This window comes from Podarcis muralis, chromosome 4 (assembly GCF_964188315.1).
Source record: "Podarcis muralis chromosome 4, rPodMur119.hap1.1, whole genome shotgun sequence".
In the NCBI taxonomy this organism is placed as follows: domain Eukaryota; kingdom Metazoa; phylum Chordata; class Lepidosauria; order Squamata; family Lacertidae; genus Podarcis; species Podarcis muralis.
The window spans coordinates 65,045,303-65,064,721 of record NC_135658.1 but is presented as its reverse complement, the minus strand read 5'-3'; the positions used below and the strand labels follow the sequence as shown (position 1 = coordinate 65,064,721).

The 19,419-nt window shown below is 38.6% G+C and overlaps 1 protein-coding gene across 10 annotated transcripts in view; it reads left to right on the top strand.

The window, feature by feature from the left end:
* The window catches only part of CNKSR2 (connector enhancer of kinase suppressor of Ras 2), a 131,268-nt gene that overhangs the window by 35,594 nt on the left and 76,255 nt on the right, over positions 1–19,419 (top strand). For 9 of the 10 annotated variants that reach the window (XR_013392625.1, XR_013392626.1, XM_028727518.2 and 6 more), the window contains exons 5-8: positions 2,085–2,126; positions 4,085–4,204; positions 11,575–11,634; positions 16,377–16,445. Coding sequence is in view for 8 of the 10 variants with exons in the window: in XM_028727518.2 (XP_028583351.2) it covers positions 2,085–2,126; positions 4,085–4,204; positions 11,575–11,634; positions 16,377–16,445 (291 nt within the window). In the remaining 2 variants the exon portion in view is untranslated. The remainder of the gene's footprint in view (positions 1–2,084; positions 2,127–4,084; positions 4,205–11,574; positions 11,635–16,376; positions 16,446–19,419) is intronic. The other variant, XM_077927419.1, reaches the window with a different exon arrangement.

Genomic DNA, 19,419 nt, shown 5'->3' with positions numbered 1-19,419 from the left:
CTGAAAGTTGCCTTTCTTTCATTGTGTATACTAATAGCCAGGACAGAAGACAGGTTGCTGAAAGCACATTTATGACTAGAAGCACTTAATCCTAAAACCTGGTGCACCTGCAAATACTTTACATTTATTTTTAGATATACTACTGACATTGCAAGGATAATAAATTCACAGCCAGCTGTGACATTAGCGAATATTGTTCACATTCCTTCAAATTATTCTGTTTGAATTTGAGACTTCTGGAAATAGCAGGAAGGTTTTGAACACAGTCAGTGAGCTAAACAAGAACCTTTCTGTGTCCTAAACTGCTTTGGGGACCCTCAGATTCCCATTACTTCAAAGAGTATGCTGTTAACAGGTCTTTGCTCATCATTTTAAAAGTAAGAAGTCCTACCCACCTTATAGCACTTCATGCAACTTGCTCCATGGTTGAATTATGCTCACTTGTGCTCATGTTATAAAATCTTCTTGGTAAGTCTTGGGCTTTGCCTGAGCTATAATTGACCCAACTTTCCCCCTTTTTTCTGGATTTCCATCAGGTTGTATTCTGAGGAACATGGTTATGCTGAATTGGGCACTCAAAAATAATTGCAGGAGAAACGGCATTCTTTTTATTTTCTTAGGGGTTTTGTTTGTTTGTTTGTTGGCTGCCTTCTATGTACTTCCCCCAAACTTGTGCTAGAAGAGCAGTGGTGCTTTGATCTATTTTCTCAGAATTAAAATGCATGTGCACAAAGAAAATGTTATGTTTCCCTTCCACCAGATCAGATTAGCTTATCTGTTGCCTACTTTAGCACAAGTGTAACTACAACGACTCACAGTGCAGTCATAATCATGTCTACTGAGTTGTAAGTCACACTGAATTCTGTGTGATTTTCCCCCTAGTAAGTTGGTACAGCATTGCAGCCTAAATTTCCTAGAAACATTTCTCTGGCTAGTTTGCCTTTATTTGTTGGTGATTCATGGCAGTTTTGTTTTAAGAATTGTTTCGGTAAAAAGTTACCTCTGAGGAATTGCAACCTTTGATTGTAAGCCGTATCTCCCAAACAATCACACCATACTTCATCTCCACTTCTAGTAAGTTAAAAGTGTTCTTATTAAGTATCCTTAATAAGAAATACATCTGTACACCAATAATACAGCTTTAATCCTTGATTTATAGTCGTCATTTCTTTCTAACATGCCAGCTCATGAAAGGAATTCTTTTTGCCATGAAAAAAGGTCTGCTAAAATACCTCTCCTGGAAAAATTCCAGAAGGATAGCCATGTTTTACCTTGTCTGTAACAAATATAAGAAAGCATATATTAAAAATAAATAAAAACAATTTCATCATTGTTTAAGTGCCACTGGTCTCTTCAAATTAACCCAGAATGACCACGAGTTTCTCTGTAGTCCTTGCCATATTACCTAAAGTTCCTGCAAGATTTATCAAGACTTGCCAGCATAGGATACAAATAAACTTATGCTAACTTTGGAGCAATGGATGGCACCAACATGCTCTATTAGTGCTACCATTAAAAAATGTTAAAGATGAAATATAGGTTTGTTTTACTCTTCAATGTGGATAAAACAGCCCAAAAATGTAGGCTTCCTTTCTACTGAGAAAAAAATTGTTATATTGCAGTGTTGAATTCCACCCTAAGTGGTTAAGTGTGCTTAGCAACACTAGTTTTTCTGTATCTGGAGCCTTAGAATGGTGCTTCTACATTCTGCTTTCTAATTTTCTTTATAAATGTTTGATTGACTTATTCAAAAAGAAAGAAAGCTAAGAGCCTGGGGGCCCTACTGGCTTGGACATGAGTATCCCCTGTGCTCCTGCTGTGTCCTCTGTCACCAGTCCTTCCTCTGATTATTGAATAAGTAAACCAGGGATAGAAGGAATTGAAAAGAATGGTGAAGGAAAGATGCATGCATGCACTTGTGGGGAGGTGACATGGACATTATTTCTATATGAATACAGCTGGGATAGAGGGTGTTTGCAAAAGTCTATGAACAATTAAAATCATTCCTTTGTTTCTAGATTTAAACATATCATTGGAGCACAAAAAATAATATTATTGTACTCTGTTAATTTTGTTTTTTTCAGGATTGCACAGTATATGAAACAGAGAACAAAATTCTTCATGTGGTAAGTAGAATTTTTAAAATAATATATGCTGATAATGAACTCAATTATTTGAGTGCCAATTCTTATAGGAACAAAAACTGCACCATGCAGGCTGACAAGGGTTGCAGCCCCCCCACCCAAAAAACAACAACAGCTCAGTGAGTATTGTATATGCTTAGTGACCACAAAGCTGGCTGACTGTTGGAGGGGCTTTTGGAAGAAGATAAATATAATGGTTTATCCTGAAAAAGGGAATAGCACAGTGCAACATTTTCTTTCAGATCCCTCTGGTTTCCTTTAATAGTCTTTGATCACTTCAGCATTATCTTGAGCATTATCTTTTAAAATGCAAAAGTAATCAAAGAGTCAAATATGGTATGAAGCTTTCTCTTACAATGAGAGCCATCAGAGCCCTAAAGGGTGTCCTTACTTCCAAACAATAGAGAGACCATTCTTGCCACTCTTTCTGGCTCTTTTCATAAATATTCACATTAATCCTCATTAATCCACAGAGTTTCTTGCTTCCCTTTCCTCCTGTTTGCACATGCTACTCCCCTCTGCTTCATAGAATCATAGATTTGTAGTTCCTCCTGGTTTCTCTCCAATCTGTGTGCCTTCTATGAAGCAAGGACTCACTTCCTCCTTCTCTTATATTTTGAAAGACAGTGTGTATATGCGTGCTTATAATATGCATTAATCTGATTCTGTACTGTGATACGGATTCTGGTAAACTAGTGGCTGTAAATAATGTAAGTATAGCTCTAGTCCCAATTCCTTGTGCTTAACCTTTTCTAACATATAGTACCTCTGCTTGATTGCTGGTAGATAGCTTTTCCCCTGAAGCCCCTATGCCACAGCCCATGCTATTCAAAAGTGTCCATTGAGAAGGCTGTTTCAAGGCTGGGAGAAAAAAAATAAAATTTTGTAAGCAGCCTTCTCTTTGTGCAATTTTGGATTTAGCTAGTTGTTTTAACCTTACAGCAATCCAACAAGGGAGGCAAGGCTGTGCCCAAGGCTACTCTGAACTTGAGAACTGGGTTGATATTTTAACCTGGATTTCCTACATCTTCTTTAATGGTAGGTGGCTGTGCACTGCACACCCATGGAATAATAAATCAAATGGAACATTTGAGATATAGTCTATTACAGAATTTACCAGCATCTTGTGCATGCCAGTAGAAAACTTCTAATTTATATTTAAATCAAAAACCTCAATACTCTCCATCATGAGGGTGCTGATAGAACAGTACAAGAAAAGGAGGTGTTAAAAAGTGAATGTAAATATTTGTAGATTGCATACTGCCATTGCAATCTGAAAATATGTACCTTGTTGCATTCTTAAGCCAATTATTCAAGAAAAAAACCAAGAACAAAATCTAAGTCAGGTCCAGACTGTCTGAACAGCCCTTAAACCATTTTTTACGTGGCACCACCATGGAAGTAGGGATAAGTGTAGAAATGTTGATTCTATTCGAATCCTTTCCCCAATCCTGCTCAGGTAGAAGAATTCCAGGTTTTTTGGATTGTCCTCTAATCATGAGCCAGTGTGGTGTAGTGGTTAAGAGCGGTAGTCACGTAATCTGGGTAACCGGGTTCGCGTCTCCGCTCCTCCACATGCAGCTGCTGGGTGACCTTGGGCCAGTCACACTTCTTTGAAGTCTCTCAGCCCCACTCACCTCACAGAGTGTTTGTTGTGGGGGAGGAAGGGAAAGGAGATTGTTAACCGCTTTGAGACTCCTGAAGGGGAGTGAAAGGCGGGATATCAAATCCAAACTCTTCTTCTTCTTCTTCTTTCTAGAATAAGGGACAGGGAGTATGCTTGTTCCCCAAAGAATGATATTCATTGCCACTTAGATAAAATAGGAATTTAATCTGAATATGTAATAATGTATTTTAAAGGCCAAACATGATTACTGTCCACTGTGTTATGAGTTTTCATATTCTTGATTGTTAACAGAAAATACACTTTTTATTTCTAGTGTAAGACACTATCTAGCGTCTGTGACCACATAATCTCACTCTCATCTGATCCTCTTGTGTCTCAATCTGCTCACCTGGAAGTGATCCAGCTGGCAAACATCAAACCAAGCGAAGGGCTGGTAAGATGTACGCAGTTAATCAAAACTGTCATCCAGGACGAAAGAAATACATTCTACGAATAAGACCTGTCTTTGGCATATCTAGTTCTTCTATTTGTAGATGTGATCTTCAGTCAGCTAGTGGAAATTGCATATTAATAATTACTGTATAAAATTCTTAAGGAAATATTTAAAAAAATAGTAGCAGTTGAAAGCTACCTCTTTAGTACTGTATCTCTAGAGGTTGGTAAGCTTGCAAACCTGTGTCCCTCCTTTACGTCCTGAGTCGCATTAATGAGGAGCTCACAGTACAATCCTATACATGTCTACTCAGAAGTTGAGTTCAATGGTGCTTACTCCCAGGTAAGTAGGTGTAGGATTGCAACGAGAGGCTCTGAATGCAATCAGATATTTAATGATGTTGCTTCTAGGTTAATGGGTTTAGGCCTGGGATGTGGATTTCTTGCATCCCATAAAATAAATTTATATGTAGCAGCTAATATAATGTTGTTACTTATATGAACTCCTTCGGTATATTTACAATAAGTTACACTTGTTTCCTGGGTTCCTCATATTTGATATGAATGTTTATGCAACAGTTAATAAGTGCTAAGGGTTGTAGCCAAGGCTGAGCAAGTGAAATTCTACTTGTGCAACAAATTTTCAATTTCCTCTCCTACCCTGCGCCCCACAAGTGTTCTGGAGGCTCCCCCAACCCTCTGCATCTCTTTTTGAGGTTGTGGTGGGGCTGAAGAAGTAGTTCTGTTTTCACATAAAGAAGTCTGATGTACCAGCAGTACTGCAGCATGTGATAAAGCTCAAAGTCTTTATTTTAGTGGATACTTTTTATATGTCACCTGAAGCTTTTTAAGACTGGATACTATTTAAATATTTTCAAAATTTGTTCATACTGTACTTGGTGCACTCTGCCCTGCCCAAACCTTCCATTCCTACTGTAGTACTATACTGCCGTTCATTCGTAATCTCATATTTGTCTCAGTGCCACCAGTTCAGGTAAAGACCATTTTCAGTACCATTGTCTGCTGTTTTTTCCATCTCACATATCGTAACTAATGTTGGTTCTTCATGGTTTCACTGAGATTCATAAACCTTTCCTAATTCAGCTCTCCTTTTATTGTTTTCTTCTTCCAGAAGTGCCCTTTAAGATGTGACCAAAACGATTTTATTTTACTGTAAATTTTCTGTTTCAAGCCTCTATGGTTGGTTTTCTGCTGCTTTGTCGGTTTAGATGGCAAGGTTCTCCATGCATGGAACTGTTTATTCATTATTTGTTTGAACTGTATATGGTACAGTAAAGTTATGCCTCTTAAGAGTACTCCAAGAACAAAAAGTGGATGACAGAAACATTGAATGTATCTTTTTTAACTTTTGCCTTTCCCTACTGTATTTTGTAGACAGTAAGCTCTTTAGGGCAGAGCCAAGTGGTATCAATTTCCTGGCAAAACATGTTATTTGGGGATTCTGTAAAGTATTGAGTTGTAATGGTTCACTGCTTATGTAAACTATTTTTGACACCTATCATTGAAAAATGTTTCATGAGCTAAATTTGTGTAAGCTACTTAAATGTCTGCAATAATGATTGCTATAGAAGTGTGAATGGGTGTCTTCAAACCTTGCTATGATTATCATGGGTATTCAGCAGTTTTGAAGGGTCTTCCAGATTTGTGTATGTCGGAAAATGTAAGCAGAACAGCTGGGTAACCAAATTTCCTGTAGAACTTTTGATTTATCTGAAAGCTATTTATCATCTATATAAAAAGCAGGGAACAAGGGCTGCATTTCCATGTAGGGAAACCTTCTTGGGGCCCAGGCCTATGGTGGGCAGAGCAATGGATGTGACTCTTAACTTTTGCTCAGTAGGCTACATTCCAGCTACACAAATGCCACAGGTTTCTGTGCGCATGTACATGCATCTATCCATCATTGTAACAAGAAAGCAAGATTATTATCACAGTTCAATAATACAGTCAAGCTAGGCAACAGCCCTCAAGGAAAATGTGATGCACAAATGGTGAGGGTTGCAGTCTGGGGTGAGGTCTGAGGGCAGGATAAAGAAGTCATGGGGGGATCCCATTCATCCTCTGGGCCTGAGATTTCTCACCACTGATCCCCATTTCTTACTGTTGCCAACTGGAAATAATGATAACAGAAGATAAATGAATTACAATAATACATGTTAAAAGAAGGTACAGGCAACAAAGACAAATAAAACCTCTTCTGCTAAGGTATAGGCAATATGAGCTCAAGAAGGATGGAAATAAGGAACTAAGTGAAGCAAATGTTTTTTTTCTCCAACTTTTTATTGTGAGTGGTTTTTAGGAACCAAATGGTTGAACTATAGGTGATAAAAACAAGATAGAAACTATGGAAGAGTGGGCAGGAAATGAACTGGCTGCTTATTTTTTAATGAATGCATTTCAGCTTTTATCCCTTTTATATTTGAGGGCTCTAAGGCTTAATTGCTACTGACATTGTTGGGATGTTAGGCATTATTAATTTAGTGCACCATTTGTGATATCAAAGAATATATGTCTTTGGATAGCCTTGCACAATTGCATGCTACTAGGGATATACTTGTCAGTATATGGAAACAGAGGGGCCAGCCTCTGTGGAGGGGGCTTGCAAATCGACAATACTGTGATCAGTGATTAATGTAAGAGGAAGTTGTAGAATTTTAAGACACAGGCAAGAAAATAGCTGTAGTGGTTAAGAAGCATCAATATTCATTCATATGATCAATTTGCAGTTTTTTATCCAGATGGGTTGGTTTGTAGGAGGAGGGTAGAGAATTTTACATCACTGGTTTAATTATAATCACTGTTGTGTGTTTCTGTGATCTAGATTCTCAAAATATGAATTGGACTTGTTTAACTAACACTTGTTTAACCTGTCAGGGATCATTATGTCACTTTTGCCTGGATTCAGCATTGATCAGCAACTCTATATTTAGTTTTTCTATATTCCAGTTTTGGTTGGAATCTTGATAGAAAAGTCAGAGGTGCATTTTTATTATTGTGCTGATAAAACCTAATTTGGCATTCCTGAACAATTAAATTCCCAAGTTCAAACAGCAAGACACAAACTTGAACAGAAAGAGAAAGAGAACAGGATGGACTTGTGGGCATTTTTGAGGGAAGGCAAACACAACAGCAGGGAAATACCAAGTAACCAATCATCACCATTCTTAAACTTCACAGCTAAGAACCAATGGAAATACAGTGGCAGGTTTTACAGGTAACACCACTAATGTCATATAATCAATTGTATCAGTGGCCACTGAGAAACATATTAGGATTAACCTCTCTAGAATGCTATGTAACAAAATTATTACGACATAGGTTTATGAATGAGCCAGACATCATTCTTACTGTACAATCATGATGATTTGTGATCATGATAGTATCGAGGTGCTTATATGAATGACACTTTCAATACTGGTTGTGCCTGAAAATATTTTAGGGCAAATGCACTGCTTCATTTCTAATCACTATATGCCCATAGCTTCCTGCTGAAATCCTTTCCCCCCCACAATGTATTTGGTTTATTGCTGTTCTGATTTTGTTGTGCTGTAGCACAAGAATGCCCCTTGCCCAGCAGTAATAATATGGTAACACTGGAAAGCATTGCAAAGCAATTAATAAAGCAGAATGTATATGAACTGCCTAGTATAAATCCACCACTGATACATTAGTATTGCATCAGTGGCATGTTGCAGAATATACCTGCAAAAAGGGTCATTCTAGAGGGGCCCCAAGTTCCTTTTATCAAATGCATTCAGTGCTATCCTCAGTTGATATATGCATATGGATACAGTGGGGGAAATGTAAATAGTGAGAAGCAAATGACATGCAAAATATACAAGCTGTGACAATTATGTTAAAAGTTTAAATATATCATAAACATAGAGACCTTTCGCAAAGCAGTGCTGATTATAACATCCAGACATTGCTAAGTTAATTTACAATTTTTTGACTGTTTCTAATATGTTGTTTAGACAAGACAGAGTTGTTCTCAGACTTGTAAACAACATCTGAGTTTAGTAAATCTCAGTTTTTGAACCATACAGTATCTAAGAATCCAATCAAAATGTTCCTTAAACTAAATCACGCAGGTTACATATTCCCTTTGTAATGTTACTCAAAGGTTTTCTTACAGAGAGATTAACTGGATTCTCTCCTATCAGAACATGATAGGTGCCTCAAAATCTTGGGGATTTATATTACTGAAAGATGCACATTAAAACCCCTTATTCACACTCAGAAGGTGTTCCTGTTTTAAATATGTCAGAGATAAATACTTCACATTTTGCTATTTATGTTCAAGTATAAACCCCAAACACCACTGTGTAGTATGTGGAACAAGTGTTTGGCAATTGTATTATATAGAACAGTTGCCATAGCTTGTTTATTTGGTGATACCTTGCCACCTCATGAAGCTTCTGCTAGAAGTCTGCTCATGGGGTGCTCCTGCCATTAGAAGCAGTACAGAAGCTAGGGGCCACAGGAGTAAAGTGACAGCAGCAAAAAATCCTGCACCATTCCCTACTCCAATGGAAGCCTCTGCTGAATCTGTTTCTTCAATGGACATAACGAGTTACTGTGTTGAACACTAATGAATATCCAAGCTATTGTCTTTATTTCATTAAATGACTGTTAGAAAAAAGGTAGTCTAAACATAGTTACATCTTATATCCTATTTGTCTGAATAACGCAATTTGTTTTGAAGCTTTTTCTTTTAATATTTAGAAATAAAATAAATCTCTGTGCTTCAAGGAAGATCTTCTGCAGTGCATCCTCCCACCTGTGCCTTTTCTGCTGTGAATGCTTTAGGTGTTCTGTCTCCCTAGAGTGGACTAATTTGCTTGACATTTCTCATCTTTGCATATTTATGCCCTTATTATCTTCAGAGTAATGACATAAAATTGTCTGTGGCTACGTACCTGAAAAGGGTTATGTGTTTTATGTCATGACTATGAAAATTGAGACATGTCCTATCTTCAGCTATGTTGAACTAACTTGTTTTGAGTTCTGGATTTTCCTTGCTTTACGTGTACTGTTTCAGAAAACAATCAGCTGCCAAATGTTTATTTTTTGTTGTTTTTAAAGTAAAAGCAAGAAATTTGTTTTGGGACACAGGCTACTTAAAGGTAATCTAGCAGCTCTTTATTGGTGCTAGTTATAACTTGATATTTTTACATTAAAAGGATAACAAATTGCTGTTCATTAGTGCTGGTCCCTTGTGCAAAGCAGGCTGACAAGACTCTAAAGCTCTATATAGTTATAAAGCACTATGGCTCCCCCTGCCCCATTCAAGCCACCAGAGGTCAGACGGTGTACAGATTTGGAGGAAGAATAAAAGAAAAGGGACAAGTTGAAGTAACAGTGTCAATGTAATACTGCTGGGAAAAGACTCTATTTTCTTGAGTTTAGCATTTGATACAAGTCTGGATCAAAGCTGTAGTAGCACCTAAAATGTACTGCCTGAGGTGGCCCCTCATTCCCATATTAAGGCTAGCCCTGCCTTGCCACGATAACAGAATGCTTTCAGTAATAGTAGCAAAATCAATTTCATCCTGCAGAGAGGTTTGCCTCTGCTGTAAAATCTGTAAATGTTCTAGAATGTATATTGCATTTTACTGTCATTTCAATTCCATAAAGAAACCGGTGGTTCGATATGGCATGCTTGTGTTGTACTCTGAACACAATTTATCCTCTCTACTCTTCAGTGTCAGTGAAGTTACTCTGTAGGAATTTTACCTTTGTCTTTGATGCTATTAGTAGATGGCGTAAAAAAATTACATTTACAGCCCATCATCACTTCATGGATTAAAGCTTTCAGGCTCTGTAAGGTCTTGAATATCTTTTTTTTAAAAAGGGGGAGCTATTTCTGTGAATTCTTCTGGCTCCTCATTGTAAATGATAAAGGGTAATCTTTCAGATATGTGCTCTGCAATGGAAGTAGAACAGCCATTATCCCCCCCCCCCCATTTTATTCTGCACACTGCCTTGAGTGTTTCTTGAGAAAGAGAATAACAGGTGAAGGGCACTCCTTTTTTTCTTTAGCAAGTGGCACACCCAAAATGTCAACTAAAATATGCTTTGGTAGTATCCTGGGGCATGTTGTCTACATTGTGTGATACAAGATGGAAAGATAGTACGATAGAGGAATTTAGCTTCTCCCAGCAACTATTTAATTCCACTTGACTAGAACATTTTTGAATGTGATAATCAATAAAGCACCTTAGATGTAGGTTAGTATTCAACCAGTGTTATAACACATATAAACATTCCCTAGGTCATAAAAATATAGCTCATGTGTTCCATAGAGGCCTCAGTTCATGTACTATTTCTAAAACTAGGCATATTTTATTTATCTTTGTGATCCGTATTAATCAGCAGATATGAATTGGTTATATACAAATTCTATATATAGTTCTTTGATCAAAATACATTCCTTCCTTTGCAGAATAATACTTTTACTTTATTTGTAGATCTAGTGGGTAAATAGAAGGCTCACAGGTTCTGCAGTTTCGCTGAATTGCTTTTATAGTTTTCAGTTTTTTTTAATTCTCGACTATATAGTCACTATTTCAGTATCTCAGAATTATGACGTGCCTTTTAAAATATTGGATTTTAAACAATATGAGTTTATACTATTTATGTTACTGAGAAATACATGTAGTGATGTTTTGGTCAGCTGAGCTGGTTTCTAATTATTAACTCAGAAGACTTTGAATTCTAAAAATTTTGGCATCTCAAATCACTTAGAATATCGATGGCATTGTAGTCTCCCCTGTGACCCCCCCCCCCCCGATTTGACAGTTCACTGTGTAAATCTGTATGCACTATGCACAGGATGTGCTTTGATTCAGTAGTACCCTGGATTTGCCTATTTCAAGGGATTGTGTTTAGTGTTTATAATGGAGTGCCTATGGATTCTACTTATAAAATGGACACTTCCTCTGGTTATGTTCATATTATAACCTTACACTTGAGATCAGTGAATATGAAATTGTTCCCACCTTAAATAGCTCCACTGACATATAGTTCATTTCAGTTTTGCCGTGTGGATTGGGATTCCCCCCCCCCCCATGTCACTACAATATTTTTGCAGTGCTGTGAAGTCACCTCTTAATCCACATTGTGAACCATTGCATACAAATAAGTTGCACCTAGAGACACCTGCCGCATCAAATAAAAGGAGTTCACATGTAGTTTCTTCTGATAGAAACACTTGGTATTCCAGTGGCATGTGTTAGTGGTATTACTCAAATGCTGCTAGAGAGATGTTAGATGGGTGAGACGTTTATATTGGATGGCAGTAGTTTGCAAGAACTTTACAATTTTTTTCCCATGATGTCTTTTTCTTAGGGTATGTACATTAAATCTACATATGATGGTCTTCATGTAATTACTGGAACAACAGAAAATGTAAGTATTGTTATCAAATTTGCTGCAGTCTGGAACATATTTTTAATCTAAACTTTGGATTGTGATTCCCCTTTTGCTTGCGTACGTGTGTATTAACTGCAAAGGATCAAGAGCATGTTTGGGGAAGGAAGGGGTGCACGTGGGAGAACAGCTTGAAAGAGCTTGGGCTAGAGTCGTGAGAAAGTTAGCTTCAGTAATGCATATAAACTGGACTTTGTTCAAGGGAGGAAAAAGTGCATCACTGTCATACCTTGTTGTGAATTAAAGGAAATTGGTCTTAATTCGCATAGGATTTTGTGCTGTAGTTTGCTGTGGTGCAGTAAACACATTTCCTATGTGTAATCTCACCAGACTCGAACTCATTGTACCAACTAAAGAGAGTTTGAGAAAGGATAGTCTCTCTTGCAGACATTCACCTCTACACATATAGTAGCCATTTTCAACTTATGCTTATTCATTTGTGTTGTATGAGAGGTATTCTCTAGGTTCCTCTAAAGGACAGAAGCTACCTTCTTACGAAGGAAACTCAAACTGCTGAAAATATCTGAAAATAGAATTTCCAATGACATTCTTAAATCAACCATAGAATTCTTCTTCCCATACTCCACCAGAAGTGGAGTTAAACTTCAAGTCAACAATAGTAGTGTTTGTACATTGTTTACTATACAGTGGTACCTCGTGTTAAGAACTTAATTTGTTCTGGAGGTCCGTTCTTAACCTGAAACTGTTCTTAACCTGAAGCACCACTTTAGCTAATGGGGCCTCCCGCTGCTGCTGCACCGCTGCTGCACGATTTCAGTTCTCATCCTGAAGCAAAGTTCTTAACCCGAAGTACTATTTCTGGGTTAGCGGAGTCTGTAACCTGAAGTGTCTGTAACCCGAGGTACCACTGTAGTTGGAAAGCTCTCGCCACTACAGTTTCCCACAGGAAAATACATGAGGGTTTCCAACAGGTGTTCAACTGTAGGTTAGGGGCACAGCCCACCACCGAAATGCTGCAACGCTTTGCATTCCTGGTACTCAATGTGCATGTCAGTAAACTAGTAACACACTCCATCCTGTGTCAGTTTGGCATGCATGCTCACACAATTGCCTTGCTTCTCTATAGTAAAAACTTCATTGAAACTGCCTTGATTGAAGCTTCTGTTGGGATGAAAGTAACATCACAGTGACTAACAAGATCCTCTGATCAGTCCCTTTATCTAATCAACATGACTAATCACAGTGATAGGTCTGAGTTCCTGCAAATTTAGTTGAGGCTATAAGTGAGTTACTAATGTGCGTGGAGCAGAACAATATGAACAATTACAGCCTTCCATAGTTCTGCTGAAGCAGTTTCCATTGTCAAACTGAATAATAATAATATGGTTAAACTGAATAATCTCCCATATGTGTAAACATAATTTATTTGAACTGTGACCGGTATCAATATAATAATAATACTTTCCATGTATTGCTCTCAACATAATTTGTCACTTAATAAAACATCTGCACAGATATTGATAATACATTTTTAGAATGAGTCCATAGATTGATGCTGTTGGTGGTATTTAATATTTAGTGCTCTCAGAGCAAAATAATTGAAAAAAAATCCATAATATATAGTACTACTTGCCTTGTTTTATAAATATTAAAAGCATTTATTCCATAAGGGCTAAGTTATATTTGGAGGAAATGTAAAGTGGTTTCTAGTTTGCCTTAATAGATATCATTACACTGCAGTCTAATTAAATTCAATGTGATTATTCTGCTTAGAGCTTCTTCAAAAGCAGCCCCATATCCAGCCCATTGCAGTAGTTTAAGTAGGAGGTCGCTTGAGCATGGACAACTGGGACCAGGTTATTCTAGTCCAGGAACAACTGTAGATGGCAGTTTATCCTAAAATGGGCATAATTCTCCTGACCACAGAAGCCACTTGGGACCCCAGTTCCAAGCTGGGATTCACATGCCAAACCACTTGCACCATGAGGCTTTCCTCCCTCTCCCTTTCCATTATTGGCTCCAGGATGGTGGTGGTCATGAGAACCCTCAGAACGGTCTGCAGGGGCAGGGGAGGGAATTGTTCTATCTGGTAATCTGATATACTTGAACGGATGGAACATTTGTAATATTGTGACATTGAATTCTACTCCATTAGTACTTCCAGTGCTCAAAATTTCTTTTTGAGGGAGAGTGCAATCCCTCCCAGACCCGATGATGTACCTAATTCCCAGACACAGGAACCACCTACCATAGCACCTCCTTCTTAACCAGTATTCAACCTCAGTTTACTGGCCCCCATCCAGCTCTTCGCTGCTTTCAGACACCGATCCAACACCTTCACAGCCTGTCCTGATTCAGATGGAATAGATAGAGCTGCATGTCATCAGCATACAAATGGTACTTTGCCCGCATCCCTGCATGACAGCTCCCAGTGGTGGGTGAATAAAAATCTAAAAAATAACACATCCATAAAAATAGGTGAAGCAGATCCTACCTCATGGCCAAGAAGGGAGAATTAGAGATTCGACAGTAGTTTTTTTAAATCCCTGGATCCAGGGAGGGCTTTTTCAAGACATGCCTTTCCATAAGCCCTTTCCAGGAAGTGGGGATAACTCCCTTCTATAAAGCCGCAACCACTCCCTGCCTCAGTCAAGTCAGTCCACTCCTACCATATTGTATTAGCCTTGATGGGCAAGGATCAAGACAGCATATAGTCACCCTCACTTTCAGGCTCCTATCCATGTCATCAGGCTGCGACAACTGAAACTGATTACACAAACTGAAACTAAACCATGATCCTGGGATCTCCAATGGGACTAGAATAAGCGTGACTACAGTGTGCTGTATTGGCACAATAATAGCCAATGTCTGTTACTAGATTGTAAGATCAGTTGTAATATTGTGAAGCATTCAAACAACTTGAATCTAGTGGTGGTAATCTCACTAGAGGGTTTGAGTGTTGCAAACGACATAGATCATAACAGTTTCCAGCCTTACATTTAGTTTTTGCTGTGTGTGGCATGTGCCATTTTAGAAGCTATATCCCACTTCTTTCTCACGCAGGTTGTAATGCCTCTTCTTTGTTGCTTTACTTGCATGCATAATTTGAAAGTAAAAAGTGTCTTGTTTGTTCAGAACTACTGGTTTTACTCAGTGCAGATAGAGTAAAACTTGTACAAATAATGGACTAAGTTTTCTCTAACTGTGTGATATCCCCACCATTTTTAGAAGTAAGAACCCTACCGCATGCTTTAGTCCCGTTCATTTCAATTCGCCATGGGAATGCTTCATTTTCTCTGGATTTTGATCTGAATCCTTCGAGTCAGTCCATCCTGAGTTTAAGCTGCATTGATTTAAAATGTTTAACTTTTGCCCAGTTGCTATCCACAGTGTTTTGTATTATCACTGAAGTAGGAATTGATATAAATGCCTTCTGATCATAGTACTTAAATTGAACTCCTGGTGTTCTGGGTTTTCTGTGGTGAAGAGAAATGAGTGTCTGTGTTTACTTGCACTGGAAAATGATTTATTAAACTTCAGGGGAAAATATATTATGTGATTATCTTAAAAACTATTGCAGTTAGGTGAGAATTTGGGACATTTTGTGTATTCCTTGGATCACCACTCTTTGTGCCCTTGCACACAGAGCACCTTTGTCCAGTGGCACAGCAGACCTGGAGCAGCAGGGGAGGAGTCAACCTCTCATGGCACCCTTGAAAGATCCCATGGTTCTCATGAGGGGCTGATCCACTGAGTGCTTAAAAGCCTCAACTGCACAGCAGTCAGGGTCATTATCTTGTAGAAGAGTTTTGTTTTTAAGTCACTGAATGTTCTACATGAGTGGTTTTCAGACTTACCACACCCAGGGAACCATTTCTGTTAATTTATGAGCTCAAGGATCTTTGTAAAATTCCTGTCGTTTTGAATGATTCAGGATGCATGTTCTAGGGAACACTTTCAGTACTCGTGGGTGCCCTCTATATCGGTCCTGAATTAAGAGTGCACCAGGACTTTCAACACCCATAAACACACACCATGCAGTCTAAGGAAAGATTGGTAATGGCAGAGAAGCTGTTTGGGGGGCATCTTGTCAGAATAGTTGAACACTACCCTGCTTGGATCACAAAACCCTTCAAGAGATTTTGTGAGTACTCAGTGGACACACAAAACTCAGTGTGTTTGTATTTTCTCTCCTTGTCTTGCAGCCCCCCTCAAGGAAAACGAGGGGGGTTGTATCTGTTAGCAATAGGGAGTACTGCCCCCCATCCATTCATCTTGAGGAAAAAGCTACATGAAGTGTGCCTCTCTGGCTTGAAGTAATGCTGCATGTCTCATTTATAACTGGGAAATGGAGGCTTGTAGTCCAGCCCATGATTCCTCAGTGAGGAATAACACTGTGTTATTTGATCCAGATTATGTCCTCTTCTAGACGTTTAAGGCTCACTGAGGAAGTCTGGTGTTGTCCCATCACAAGTTCAAAACACCCAGCACACTCAAGGGGCCTTAGAGCACTCCCATATTATTACCAAAGTAGCTCACTGAGCTGTTGTCTGTGCAAATAACTTGGTCCACTTGAAGCCTTCTATATGTTGCCAGGACTGTAGCATTGAAAAAGAGAAATATTTTACTTCCTGGAAAATATAAATACAGTATAGAGAACTAACACAGAGTGCATAGCTTAATAATCTTGCTTTTGCAAAAGGAGAGATGATAGTTAGTAAGGATTGTATTCTTTATCATCTCTTTTATTTTAAATTCAGTCACCTGCAGATCGATGTAAGAAAATCCATGCTGGAGATGAAGTGATCCAAGTTAACCACCAAACTGTGGTAGGTATGATTGAATTCTGTATCACTTGAAGATGATGGTGTATCAGCAACACATGTTAAAATGTGTTGTTTTACTGGTTTTAGTAGCTTTTGCATGAGAGATTTAAAAAAGACTCTGTAATTTTTGTGTATTTAAAAAATAAGTAGTGTGGAACTGAAATGTGTGTAAGACTACCAGTTTCTCATAATATTTACTAATACCAAATTTAGGTGGTTGAAAGCCTATTGGTTTGGAAACAAAGCAGAGCCACAAAAAATAAGGTAGTGGTTTCTCTATACTTAATGGCCTGCATAGATACACAGAAGTGTAAATTAAAGGCTAGGGTTGTAAATAGCCCTCTCAAGGATCTGTGAGCTTCAAGAACATACAGAATGTTGAAGTTTCAGCCGAGTGAGTGAAGTGGGAAGAAGAGGGAATTAGTCTGATCCTTATCCTAGATTAGGGGTGGGGTGGATGCATCCCATAAAAAACTGTAAAATGCTCGTATGTGGCTGAGAGCCATCCCATCTCTTACTATGTTGCTCAGTGGGTTGTCCATTTGCTTTTCTCACCCCTTGAAACTCTCTCTATGAGGCCTGAGCAAGACTACAGGACTCCTATTTCAGCTGTCTGGAATGCTAAGCAAGAAACCTGTGTATCAAACAGGTATCTCTTTGGAGTTAACACAGGTTAAACCATTTCCTCTCTCTTTTGGTCATTTACACATTGCTTTAATATAGCATGAGTTCAATACATTTACTCACATTTAATATTCTATAATTTAGAATATTTTATTCTGAAGTGCTTTATTTATATTCACATAATTTTAAACTGCACTTTCATATCAGTCTCAGTTTTATTGCACATAGCCAAAGGCTGCCGCAATGTACACATAATGTGCACTTTCATATGAAAATATCACAAGGCAGTATAAGAACTGAAAAGACAGTGTTACACTAAAAATAATGAAAACATCAAACACATTAGTAAGAGCTTAGGTTGAAAGTGTGTCTGAAGAGAGTTTTTAGAAGACATCTAAAAACAAGGTATGGCTCCTGCTGAAGCCTCTATTGACAAGGAGATCCAAAGGGCATAGTCTGCCACATAAAAAGCTCGGCACTTGTTAAAGGCCAGCCCAACCTAAGGGGCATGGAGGTTTACCAAATGTGCCCCATAGGAACACAACAGTGATCAAGACAGATCATAATTACAGTAAACTGTACAGGGAAAGTAATATTTGTAGGAATTGCTATCCTTAAGAGTAATTCTGAAGCATCATAGGATGAGACTGCTATAGGACAACTTTCATAGCTACACAGGCTGGGCAATTTTTGTTGGGTTCACGGTTGGGAATGGAAGGATTAAGCACTCTTCCCATGCACTGTGGTCCCCTTCCTGCCTCTTAACCCCCCCCCCCATGTGTCACATGTAGTTTTTTCCTGTAGGGGTTTCTTTACACAGTCTAAATGGTGCAAAAACCTAGATTAGGAAGGGTATGGGATAGATTCTGGGATTGTCACTCATTGCACCCCAATTGGCAATATGAGAAAGACTGTGCTGCTGTTTGGGATGGGGGGCACCTCTCTGGATGAGAAGTAGAGTATCAGATAGACATTAGTTGGGGGGGGGGAATTTCCCTGATTGCTTCTATACAACCTGTTTATTGAGCATTCTATTCTGATTTGTTTGTGGGAAGGTTTAAAACATCATCAAGCAATTGTTACTCCATACTTTCCAGTTTATTTAACCATCGCTTTGCTTACTGCAAAAAGTCTAATTTGCGGGGCTGGGGGATAGGTTTGCCATAAAGTGATTGAATCCCACCTGCACAATAGCAACTGTTTTGAAGTGCCCTCTTTATTAGAAGCTGTTAGTAGGAGGATTCCTCCTGAAGGTGAGAAAGGCAAGCAAAATATGTTTTAAGTGGTCTTTGAACTTTTCTCTGGCCATTTCTATGTCCAGTCTGCTGAATCAAGTTGAGATTCAGCTCTATGGGAAATTGCACTGGTAGGATATACATGCCACAGCAGTGTGAGAAATTCTGTCTTAACAAGTTGGAGACTAATACTTTAATTCTTTACAAAGAGAGTTGGGCAAGATTATTTAGATAACATTGCAGGAATGTAAGGTACTTGTCTTTAACATATAATGTAAAGAACATTGAATTGGCTATGAATGCTGTGAACTTAACTATAGTTATCTGTTAAGGGATGTAAAATCCAAACAGGTAAACTTTTGAAGCTAATTTAGCATAGTTTTTCTTACCATTCTGCAAGGTTGATGTTCAGTGTTTTGCAGAACATATCAAAACTGAGGAAAACAACACCAAAAATCAGTTATGTCTGGCAAAGGAGTATAGCCAGGACACACAACAAAGGAGCCACAGCTGCACTTTTTGAAGGACAAAGCCTGTTAGCCCACAGGACTAGAGAAGCAGGCTGGGAAAAAGAGGTGCATGTTTGGGCTCCACCAACACCAAGCTCACCTTTTGCATGCCTGGTATTAACTTTCATGTTAGATGCAAAAGTGGAGAAGCTTACAGGTCTAAACCCCACACTCACACTACACATTCCCTAAAGCAGCTTCCAGGTACTCAACTGGGACTAAAGGGATTGCCAGACTAGTCCTAGCTCTGTGGAACAGCATATGTGTCAAATGTAGGACATGTTCTATGAAGAACATAGGAAGCCCTTAGGCTGTTGGACCAAGTAGTACAATAGCTCTCCTGGGTTTCTTGCAAGGTTCTCTCTCCCAGCCCTACCTGGAGATGCCAAGGATATACTGTAGCTGGGAGAAAGTCTCCCACATTGCGCACTTGAAAGCATATGCAGTCCCCAAGGACCAAACTAGATGTATTTTAAATGCCGATTGTACTTACATGTACAACCCTTTCTTTCCCTGATGTGGTCTGACAATATATTGCTCCTTTGAAGCTGTTATTTACATCTGGAGAAAGCCATCTATTGGGTATTGCTTCAGAGTTGATTTAGTAAG